General features: G+C 32.9%; 2 protein-coding genes across 2 annotated transcripts; one reads left to right on the forward strand and one right to left on the reverse strand.

Moving 5' to 3' along the window:
- The first annotated feature begins 953 nt into the window (after positions 1–953).
- LOC145014827 (HMG1/2-like protein) lies at positions 954–2,395 on the forward strand. The gene is made up of 8 exons (XM_078973262.1): positions 954–1,071; positions 1,169–1,215; positions 1,345–1,434; positions 1,522–1,579; positions 1,674–1,718; positions 1,803–1,883; positions 1,966–2,052; positions 2,136–2,395. Exons 2-8 carry the CDS (start codon positions 1,178–1,180, stop codon positions 2,151–2,153), a joined length of 417 nt encoding a protein of 138 aa, XP_078829388.1. The 5' UTR covers positions 954–1,071; positions 1,169–1,177; the 3' UTR covers positions 2,154–2,395.
- A 114-nt stretch (positions 2,396–2,509) lies between these two features.
- On the reverse strand, positions 2,510–5,766 carry LOC145014826 (disease resistance protein RUN1-like). The gene is made up of 3 exons (XM_078973261.1): positions 5,654–5,766; positions 4,773–5,306; positions 2,510–4,637 (listed from the first exon to the last, which is right to left on the reverse strand). Exons 2-3 carry the CDS (start codon positions 5,249–5,251, stop codon positions 2,585–2,587), a joined length of 2,532 nt encoding a protein of 843 aa, XP_078829387.1. The 5' UTR covers positions 5,252–5,306; positions 5,654–5,766; the 3' UTR covers positions 2,510–2,584.
- Positions 5,767–12,744: the final 6,978 nt, after the last annotated feature.

Here is a 12,744-nt window from a genome sequence, read left to right on the forward strand (position 1 = left end):
TATCACAACAATTTAACAAGTTCAATATATACGTTTAAGCTCTTTTTTTATGACATAGAACAACATACACCTTATTTATATGTATATGTAATGTGCAATAAAACTAATGCATCGCTCGAAATCAAAGAATATTTGATTGATCCTCCGGTTTTTAACTAGTCCAACAAGAAAACATTTTGCTACCTAAAATATCATAATTAGACGAGACATAAGATTTACACACATTTTTCTTATATTATATTAGTACGTTTTAAATCAAGAAACCACCCAGAGATAAAAATTTTGACATATATTTTTATCATGTTATAGTTATATGTTTTCAATCAAGAAACCCTATATCACCAGAATTACAAGACTTTACATGTATATTTCTTACATTATATTAATACATTTTGAATAAAAAACCCAACACGATCCGGGATATTAGATTTTACAAACATTTTATAATATTATAGATAAACGTTTTGAATCAAGAAACCCAACATTACATGTACCACAAACGACATTTTATTTGTTTTAACAACCTTCTTGAAATATAAATTATAGTTGTAGCTATTACCCATTTATGCTCTAAAGTTTCATCTACGTTAATTTCAGAGTCGGTCCTGAAAAATGAAATATTTTTAAAAACCCAGGACGAACAAGAATAAAAAGGACCCTTATCTTTATTATAATTTTGTATTTTTAAATAAAAATATATAATAAAAAAAATTAGACCCTGTGCAGCTGCCCACTTTGCCAACCCTCTAAGCCCCTATGGTTAATTTGTTAATATATTTTTTTATACATTTAACTAAATAGTTAAGTAAATTTTATTAAATTACATGTAAAATGAAATATTGATTTAAAAAAAAAACATATATCCTAAACGTGCTGAAAACCTAAATGCTTTAAGATTTGAGGGGGAAAATACATGAGTCCAAAAGCGCGGGAATCCAAAATGAAAATACAAAACCCCCTATTTTTTTGAATCCCGCCCAATCACCTAATATAAATCCACCCCTTTCTCACCTTTACTCAGCCTTCATCTCAAAAGAACAAACCCTAACCCTAAAATCCTTAGTCCATTCGGTACGTTAGATTCGTTGCCTTATACGTTATCTCGTCATAATTCTGATATTTTGAACGTTTCTCCATTAATTTTGTTGTTATTCTTGGTTGATTTCAGGATCTAACAATGAAAGGAGCAAAATCGACGAAGAAGGCTGATAGCAAGTATGATTTTATCTATCATTTTTTTCGTCGTTTCTTATAGATTTAGCTCTGTTGAGATCCATTATTGTATTTCTCCTGCATTATAGCTCTATGTTGTGTTCTATAACGTTTGTTTTGGTTTTGGTTTAGGCTCACAGTGAAGAAAACTGCGGCTAAGGGAAAGGCTGCCAAGGATCCGAACAAGCCTAAGAGACCTGCTAGCGCGTTTTTCGTCTTCATGTAAACATCGTCTTTAATGTCGATTTCAATTTACTCCTCAGTTTTTTCATTAGGTGTATGAATTTGTCGCGTTTGTGAGATGATCAGGGAGGACTTCAGGAAGCAGTACAAGGAGGAGCATCCCGACAATAAGTCTGTTGCTGCAGTGAGTATTTCTAGCCAATTACTTCAAATCTATAATTGTTTTGAAATTCCGTTTGTTTTACTTTTGCTGATTTGATTGTATAAACAATGATCAGGTTGGGAAAGCAGGTGGAACAAAATGGAAATCGATGTCTGAATCTGTAAGCAGAAGTTTATTTCTACATTTTACCTCAAAAATCGCTTCTAGATCTGTCAATTCTGATTTGTTCTGTATAAACTTTCAGGAGAAGGCGCCTTTCGTTGCCAAAGCTGACAAACGAAAGAAGGAATACGAGAAAAACATCGATGTTTACAACAAAAAACTGGTAACCATTGTTCGACGCTACGTTTAAATGTTGAAACATCCAGTTCTGTGTTTCTGATTGTGTATTTGCTGTGTAAAACCAGGCTGGTGGTGCTAATGATGAGGATGATGATTCTGATAAGTCAAAGTCTGAAGTAAATAACGAGGAAGACGAGGAAGGAAGTGATGAGGTACGATTTCAATGATCTAAGCGTGTATGTTTGTGTAAACTGTTTAATTCAATGGTCTGATTAATCTGTTGATTTTTCTGTAGGATGAAGATGATGATTGAAGTGGGTTTTATATGATGTAGAATCATTAGTTAAATCTGTTTTGTAGGTTCTTGATGATAATATTAGCATAATGTAGATCTTCTTTAGCTATGGATAATTTTGGCTTGGTTGTTATGGTCATAAAATAGTATTGATTAGATGTTAGCTTTCATGGTGCACAGAGAGATCTGAATAGTTTCTTTGGCTTTTGTGTATGCAGTTTATTTGTTAGTTTTTAATGAATGCATCATGTTTTAAGAAATATCGTGTCTCCAATTTCTGTCTAACAATATATGCGAAATGGTAACATTATATCAATTAAATATTTAAACCAAAATAGTTTAGAAAATATGCCTTAAATTACTAATTCATTGAATTAAAAAAAGTAAATGGTTAATATTTTAATAAAGTTTGTACATACCACTAACTTTTCATAGCATTATTCATACATTTAAACGGTTGAAAGCTTTGGTAGCTCTTGGAGTGAGATGCAATTGTGTGCTTCAAGTTTAAGTAAGGATGAAGGAAGTTGTGGCAGAGTTTCAAGATTCTTACAACCAATCAGTCGAAGACACGTAAGCCGAGAGAGTTGACCAAAGTCAGCATCTATATGTGTAAAATCATTCCCACTCAAATCCAACTCTTCAAGTGAACATAAACTTTCCAGATTCCTTACACTATTACCTAATAGATTGCAATAACTACAATCTAAAGTTCTTAGTGAACATAAATTTGACAAACAAGGCAACATTAAACCCACATGTGGATGAAATCTTCTTAAAGTATACGAAAGCGAAAAGAACGAATGCCATGTTTTAGGCTCAAATCTTTCCAATTTTGTGCATCCAGAGAGAATCAAATATTGAAGTGACACCAATTCATTTATATTAGGAAATATCTCAAGGTTTTTGCAGTTTTTCAAGTTTATGAAAACAAGCATCTTTAAAGTTCCAATTGAAGGGTGGATTTGCACTAGATTCTCACATCCATCAAGTATTAGTTCCTTTAGATTTGGAGTTTTGGTAAAGTCAGGTGTCTTCCTTAAGTTGCAACAATGACTAAGCTTCAATAATGTTAGATTTTCAAAACCATGTTTTAGAAATCCATTCCATATTTGTTTGATGCAACTATAAGATAGATCAAGAACTAAAAGGCTCTCAGGGTTAAAAGTTTTTGGTAAATTCTCAAAAGGATACCCATGCCAACAAAGCAATTGTAGTTCACTTGATAAAAATTCAATCTCATTACTCTTTTTTCTCAATTCATTCGTGTGTTTTACGCCTTCATACTTACTCAAGTCTCCAATATATATGTTCAACAATCGAAGATTAGTCAACTTTCTAAAGCTTTGACCACAAATATTGACTTTTGAACATGAAACATCAATTGCAATCCCTTTAACCAAATCACTTCCCTTATCATTTTCAAGCACATCACACACATCTATAGGACACCATAACCTACTCCTTTTCCCATGTTCTTCACATTCTTCAATCACTATATTCCACCCCATTTTTTGAACTAAATTATGCATTTGTATCCTATCATCACATATACTTATCAATGACTTATCAACTAAAACTCTTAGATTAGTTGCTAAATATGATTCACACCCATCAAGAATTTTCATCACATAATCTTTCTTTTCTCCTTTGAAGAAACACGCGATATCAAGAAAAATGTTTTTTTGATCCCTATCTAGCCCATCATAACTTACTCTAAGAAGATTAAGTATAAGAACATGAGGAGTTCTTTCAAGTTTATTTATCTCCTTTTCCCATTCATATAAACTCTTGTTGAACAAAATACTTCCATAAGTCTTTAAAGCAAAAGGGAGTCCATTAACATAGTGAAGAATCCTATCAACAAGTTCAACAAACTCAACTTTCGGATGTTTATCTTTAAAAGCATACAAACTAAACAACTCGAGAGCTTCATCATTATTCAAAAGGGCAATCTCGTAAATATGTTCAACTTGATACTCATTCAACAACTGTTTATCTCTACTTGTTACCACAATCATGCTTCCAGGGTTAAACCAATCATGATTTCCAGCCACAGCTTCGAGTTGACTATAATGATCCACATCATCAAGGACAATTAAGACCTTTCTAGCTTGCATTCTTTTCTTCATTATGCTCACCCCTTCACCAACACTTTGTTTTCTTGAATCCCAACTTTTCATGATGTCATCAAGAAGTTTTGTTTGAAGATAAACAAGCCCATTTTGATTCACTATGCCTTTCACATCTTCACAAAAACTATGTCCTTCAAAATGTTTATATAAAAGGTTATAAATAGCTTTTGCAACTGTTGTTTTTCCTATTCCTCCAATGCCACATATTCCTATCATGTTGACTTTATTTGACCCCACAAATTGTAACAAGTTCATTTCATGTGCACGAGTGTACAATCCAACTAGGTTGTTGCCAACATGTATGGGCCCATCAATTAGTTTATAAAATATGTCCTTTGAGATTATATCAATGAACTTTGACACATTCCTACAAAACCATAAAAAGTAGCACAACATAAGGTTGAAATCAAACAGTCTGAATCTAACAGAGTAAAGAGTAAACAGTTGCTAAGTTTTGTAATTAATGATGTAAAAGTTGATGGAATTAGGTTTTATGGATTACCCATTGGTCATATCATGGAGATCCCATCCAGATAAGTTTGCAGCTGAGGTCAAAGCTTGCTTCCATTTAAAAACCTCTGTTTCATTTGAAGCTTCATGCTTCATGATTGCTTCTTTGTAGCTCCCAGTTTGATTGCGAACAACTCCTGGCTTCACATCATAAAAGATACACCTGACTTCATACTTGTCCTTATCTCTCTCCTTACACTCAAGGATTTTCACAAGTTCTTTCAAACATAATGTTGATGAAGCATAGTTGTGTGAGAAGATTACTATCAAAAACCTTGATTGTTCAATGGCGTTGTAGGATTCAGAACATGTTTCTTCTCCTCTACTTAACTCATCATTGTCCCGATAAGTATAAATTCCTTTTCTTTTGAAATCACTAAAGAGATGATCCATGAAAGTTTTGCGGAGGTCTTCGTCTCTGTAACTCACAAATACATCATAACCCGATTCACAAGAAGATGTTGAATCCATTGTAGAAACTTACTCGAATCAGCTCTACTCCAAGGATAATACCCTAATTTTATGCCTGTGTATTAATTAAAAGTTAATAAGTAGAAAACTCGATGTTATTGTTAGATGGTTTTCCTTTTTCATTTCAATTTAGGAATAGACCTAACCTAACAATTTGTATACGTAGATTCGTTAGATGACATGGAGTTAATAACTAATCATGTTTGATTCAAAAGAAATCATTTAATTCACAAACTTTCAGGACCTGATCACCTGGTTGACTAACTAAAGTGGTAAGTTCGAATCTTCAGTTACAAACTAAGAAGCAATGATGAACGATTGTTCCGATTGAAACACTAGGATTTAAAGCAATTAACCGATGTGCAAGGATATTATAAACTAAAAACAGTTGGTATATCATACCTTGACTTCGCGTTCGCCGTCACCGTCGTATCAGCCGGCGGTTCAGCCTGCTTCGATAACTCAAAAAGTGGAGTCCGGAGTAATATGAAAGGGATTACGTCATTTCTCTGATAGTCAATGAATGATCCACAGCTGTCAAAGCAAATGGTATATATATATTTTTTCTTTTTTTAATATTTGGTTATTTTTTTTTTTTTTATGTTATTAAACATATAATTAAAACCCAATATCCTTAGCAACACTGCTTATGGTAAAAAAAAATCGATATCTTTTTACCTGTTACCCTCCTCCTGTTACGTCATTTCTCTGATAGTTTATGTTTTTATTAGTTTGTTTTCGCCCTTGTTTCCCATTGTTTCTTCAATTCGGTAGAGGATAATAGCAACTCACATTCTCAACTAAAAATCCATGTTCTTTTCGTGTAGTGCATATGTATGTAATTCAATGCTTGTCCACAAAATATTAAATAAAATAACGTAGTTACCTTACTCGCTCTGACTATCAATCCATTAAAAAACAATATTACTTCTTAAACAAAATGCGTATGTCTATAAATTGTATCAAACAATTTCCAAACCAATTTACAAAAGCTACGACCTATACCTGACTCATCAAACATAACGAAGATCTCAATATTATGAATGTTAAGCTTTCAACTCTTACCATCCATTTTGTCCCTTCAATTCATTCAAACATATACATTCCACAAAAAAAAAAAAAAAACACCTATCTAACCCATGCAACGCATAAGATCCTACACTAGTTACCAATAAATTTACATTTTATGTTCAAAAACTATTCTTGTAAGAGATGTCGATTTAAAAACTATGGGGTTTACATGAATTGTAGCCTTTCTTGAAAATTTAACTAACAAGAGTTGCAACTTCACAAGATTTTTACTATTGCCTTGACAATGAAACATTTTTTAATGGTATAAAGAGAAATAGAGAATGGACATCATTGCTGATTACATTTGACTTCTTCTAACGGCTACTCTTGAATGTCACATAGATAAAAAGTAGGCTTTAACCTATAATAACCGGTTGTAAGGGTAGTTTTTGAACACAAAATAAGAGTTTATCGATAAATAATGTACAAGTGACAATATATGAAACAAAAGTAATAATTCGTTACATTTATAAGTCATTTCCCTAAGTTGAAATATCTTATTTAGACTAATTTAATTAAATAAGTTGTAGTTTCTTTTACCTAAATTCGTTTACTTTATGTCGACTTTATGGTAGATTTAAAATATAGTTTAGACATTGTAAATGTGTTAGACCATGACATGTTAAAACATTAAACAAGTTGAAATAACTTAATCCTAACCTTATCTATTTAAACTTTTTAAGTAATATCATGCAACTGTCTACTTAAACGCATGGGAATATCTTACCCAAAATAGATCATTATGTGACACTCCAAAACTATATCATTTTAGTCCTAGAGGATGCTTTCAATTTCTAAATCCTCGAAAGTATGTCTTGTGGTCCAAAAGATCTATGCTAGTAGTCTATATAACCATTAATTCACTTTAGTACTTAAATACATGTTATCTACAATAAAAGAGAATACATAAGACTTTCGTCTCAATGAGATATATAATTTTAGTTAGACACCAAAAACATTTAATCATTTTCAATTCTATTCTGATACAATTAAAATCATTTTCATAAAGCATAAGTTAATAAATATACTTTCATGCATATTGTAGTGTCATGTAATGTAATGCATGATTGCCAGACATACGGGTTTGGGGAGTCTACGTCCACGTTTTCAGAATCAACGAATCCTTACCAATTAGGATGAACGTGACACTCCTAAGGGACTTATTTTCCATAAGTCATAGCTTGTATTTACTATTTTCCATAAGCCATAGCTTGTATTCACTATTTTCCATAAGCCATAGCTTGTATTCACTATTTTCCATAAAGCATAGCTTGTACTCACTATTTTTCATATGCTGTAGCTTGTATTCATTTGGCACTATAATTTCACCATCCCCTTATTGAGATGTGTGTCTAGATATATTACCAATCAAATGCAATCACTTTCATATGTATGCATGAACATACTACAAACACACTTTCCAAATGCATTCACTCCATATTTGTATAATGTTATTTCATGAGTTATGAAATTTCTCATTATGTAATGTAAAAGATAACATATCATTTCGTAACACATTTCATAAGGAAACTATATCCAAAAATTAGAAAAAACATCATAAAATAATAACATTTGTGACATGTATCAAACTTTAAAGATTCCATATGCACTCACCTTTTATAATTAGTTGTGCTAACTACTATTCTCGTCCTTGCTTTTGCTCTTGTTCCAATCCTCCCTTCAACCTTATTTAATGTATTTTCTAAGATCACAAATTTTTTCCGAAATGCTATATTAACTCAAAGTTTCCCAATCTACATTTCTTATATTACGATTCCAAGTCCTAAGGATTTACTTGAACTTTCCATGTGCAATAATGAAACTAGTAATTTCATGAAAAATCATTTTAGAAGTTTTTAAAGATCAATGCAGAATATTTTGGTTTCGATTACTAATAAAAGTTCAACATATCAGAGTTTTAAAGTACAAGAGTTTTTTAAGTAAAATATCATAACATGAGTTTAACCAAAATCATACGTACATGGCTTTCAAAATATCCAAACATATGCTACGAGTGTTCAATTTCTAATCCACGGGCACATATCAAAATAATAGGTTATAATTAATATCAAAATCTAAATATGGAATGAAACTGGGAATGACAATACCCAATTTTCAAGTTAGATTTCAAAAATCATTTAAAAACCTTTTTAAACCATTTCCAATCCATTTCAATGTAGCAGTGATAAGATATATAGTTAATTCAGGTATAAAAGAGAATAATGCATATGCATATGCAACTAATCCAACCTAGTGCACTGGTCTCAAATAATTTCCTTTCAACTAAAGGCTCAATGGTCGCAAATTTATCAGATATGTTACCCGCTTACGAACGTTGTTGATGGCTAATTGCCAACTTCCATTAGTAGGGTTTATGATGGATTGAGCTGTAAACGAACCAAACGAATACGAACGAGGCTTGTTCATGTTCGTTCCTTTAAGTTAGCCGAACAAATAAACGAACACAAACGGATAAACGAACAAGTTTTCTTGTTCATGTTCGTTCGTTTAACAAATTACATTGTTCGTGTTCGTTCGTTTATGTTCATGAACATGCTAAAGGAACATAAACGAACGAACATAAATGAACAAAGATAAAAAAAACATAATTAAACATATATGGACATATGATATATTAATATAATCAAACACAATTAAGCATATATGAACATAAAATGGAGTTAGGTGAACCAACATAAATGAACGTAAACAAAAAACATAAACGAACGTTCACGAACATAATTAAATGAACGAGACCATTGTTCATGTTCGCTCATTTAACTAAACGAATGAGAATTTGTGTTTATGTTCGTTCATTTATTAAATAAACGAACATAAATGAACTTCCCGCTGAACGGTTCATGAACAATTCGTTGAACGTTCGGTTCGTTTACAACCCTAGGATTGACCATTAAACATGCCTTCCGTGGAATTTGGTTGCAAAGCCTATCCCGAAGCATTGTGCTCTTCCTATAAACCAAGATGATGGAATTTTCAACATGGAATTTCACCCTTTACATGTTATAAGTCACGAGGACTCTCAACACCCATTCTACATGTGATGAGCAAATAGGATGCTCAAAAATCTTGTTTCAAATCATGATGTATTTATCAAGTCAAAGCATTGGTGGGTTTTATTTGGAAACCAGTTTCTAAAAAAGGAAAACAAAAGCTTTAAAATTATGAATAAACTTAAAACCATGTTAACCCATAAAGGATCATTTTGCGAAACATGGAAAGATTAAGACACCCATATAAAGAAAAGAATACGATCTTTTAAGACTTTAATCCTCTTGGGAGGTTGGAAGTTGATAAAGAATGTAGATGTAGAACTCCACCTTAGTTAAAAACACTAACAATATTTCAACTTGACATGGATGCTAGTCGTTCTTGTATGATATGTTGTTCTTAAGCCTTAGATATATACCAAATAAGTATTAAGGAGAAGCAACTAATAACCACTTATGTCATCCACCAAAGAAGGAAATGGGAGAAAAAGCCCACAACTTTTGCAAGGAGAAAGAAAAAAGAAAGTGTAGCTAGTTTTTCTTCTTTAGAATTCTTTATATACTAACACATATGAAATTACCATACTTCCATTAAGTGTGCAAGTAAACTCTTGTAAGAAAGCATGGGTTTTAGTTGCAAGTCAAATAAATAACCATCACCTCTTATGGAGGACCCATGGTCTTTGGGAGGTAAGACACTAACCAAGAGTGTTTGACATTCTTTGTTACTAATCAGTAGTTACATGTTCCAACTAGATACCATATGAATATAACTACCTTTTGTTTTCTTTTATTATTATTTTCTTAGAAATAATAATTCTGATTTAGTTGTCAAAATATTATTTCCTTAAAATAATAAATTTTCCAATTAAATACAAGAAATATAAATATTTATCAAGGTTGAAATTCTTATAAATAATATATTAATATTAACTTGTTGTTAGTGTGACCTTTTAGGATCATACATTATCATAGCAATATCATCCTATAATGTTTCTTGAGCATAAAGATCTTTCAAACATATCCAAAAATATTTTTTATTCCATGCACACATATTTCATAAGGTCATATAACAAAAAATTTATGTAATAAAAAGTAATAATTTCAAAAATATTTTTCAAACAAGTAGTAGGGGACATACACTCTATTATGTACTCACCTTAATCCAATACTTAACAAGCCATGCTTCTCAAATACACCCTAGTAAAACATTAAGGGATGTCTAAAGACTAAAATAACCCTATATGATCTCATATTACTTCCCAAGTTCAAATTTCTCCATATTAACCATAATATGAATTATGGAAGCCATTGGAGTCCATAGGAATGAACCACCTCGAGTTACAAGAGAAATCTAAATTCTAAATAGAACACTTAACACGATCTATTTTAATTTGATACTCCCTGTATCATGCATGACATGGATCTTGTCTCTTTAGCCTAAGATGACACGCCCGTGTCAATTTTGTTGTACACTCATTTTATTTAGAATTTTTCAAGGAGATTTTGTGTATGACTTTTTGCATTAAGGACCTCAAATACACATCTAATTTCTTGTAATGAATATAATAAATATAAACAATTTGTTTTGAACTATGTTGTAACATTCAAATCCTTAGGTACTTTTTATTTATTTAAGTTTGGATGTTTGGAGTTGCCACGACGCGGTGGAGGCACCACCATAATGTGGTGAGACACTTTTAGATGCGAACTTCATTTAATCCACCCCCAATACATAATCAATCACATTGATATCAAACGCTAGCTAGCAAGTACAAACAGTCAGATATATCTAACAGATCACTAATCATAGCATCATCCTATATACCAAAATACCGACCTAACATGTCACTAAACATAGCATCATCCTATATACCAGGATACATATCTAACAGATCACTAAGGCATATCATCATGCGATAACTAGGATAACAATCCAAAATGAGCCGACATTGGTGCCTTCGACCCAGTTAGTATAGTGAGGAAAACTCGCCTCACAAGTAATGCTGAACCGATATATCGAATCCCAACTCACAGCTCCAAACTCAACTGCCTGTAACCATCATGTGACTAATTCCATTAAAATTCCAAGTTACCAAAATACCCTCAGAATTCAAACTTGGTCAACCATGGTCAAAGTCAAAGTCAACAGTCCATGTTGACCCAACTCGTCGAGTGCATCTACTGACTCGTTGAGTTCCTTCATATCATTGAAGATCATGAAAAGCTCGAGAAACTCGCTGAGTTGCCAGAGCAACTCGTCGAGTTCTTTAGTGTCTAGAAAACCGGGGAAAACCCAACCAACTCATTGAGTCATCTCATCAACTCGCTGAGTTCACTCGGTATCCAAAAAGTGGGAAACCCTACCCAACTCGTTGAGTTGGCTAAGCAACTCATCGAGTTTTCCTGTCTTAACGTATTCAGCCTTTTCGAGTCGACTCCAAGGCCCCAAACTACAGATCTAGCCTCTTAGGGCTAATATACCACGTAAAGTTGCTAACTTTACGTGCATGTAAGGCTTCAAAGGGATTAAAACACTAAAACTAAGCTTAATAAGAGGTTTAGGGCATGAAAGACTGCCAAGACTAGATAAAGTGGGCAACTTTATGTCCATGGAGGCCTAGAGGTGTCAAAATCTGAAACCACCTCCTCATGACAAGCTCAAATCCTAGAATGACTCCATTTTGCACCAAAAATGACCATATAGTTTCATAATAGGAGATCTAAACAATAAAAGGTCAAGAAATAGACTTTATACCTCAAGAGGGTTGCTAAAACAGAGTAAATGTCGGAACTACTGCTTATCCTTTTACTCCAACCTCTTCAAGCTCTAAGTTCCTTCACAACCACACCAAAATTACTCTCCAAAGCTCTCACACACACTCAAGAAGGTATAAAGCTCGAACTAGGATTTCTATGGACGATAAGGTGGTAAGGGAGGCTGGTGAGGGGACTTAAGGTTATTTAAATATGGTGCAATCCCTAAAAATTAGGGTTTTTATACCCAACCTCAATTCGTCGAGTTGGGTTCCTCAAACTCGTCGAGTTGGTTCCAAAACCACGCGAACTTATTAGTTTTTACACGACGAGTTGGGGCCTCCAACTCGTCGAGTAGGTCTTGTGTGTTGTACATAAATCCTTAAAATTTCATACCTGGGAGTCGGGATGTTACAACCATTAACCTCCATTGCTACCACTGTTCACTAACCTCCACAAACCTTCAATAATCGATATTTCAGCTACCATCATCTTCTCCCTACCTTGTTCACGCACATAAAGACTTACAATCATCACCATATCCCCTTCAATTTGAATCAAAGAGGGTATGGTGCGATTCAAATCAAAAAGAGAAGGGGATGAGGGTGCGATTGGAATCTATTGTTGTTACTACCTGCGCAAGGGAGAAAGAAACAC

Source organism: Lactuca saligna, chromosome 9, assembly GCF_052625555.1.
Source record: "Lactuca saligna cultivar CGN05327 chromosome 9, ASM5262555v1, whole genome shotgun sequence".
In the NCBI taxonomy this organism is placed as follows: Eukaryota; Viridiplantae; Streptophyta; class Magnoliopsida; order Asterales; family Asteraceae; genus Lactuca; species Lactuca saligna.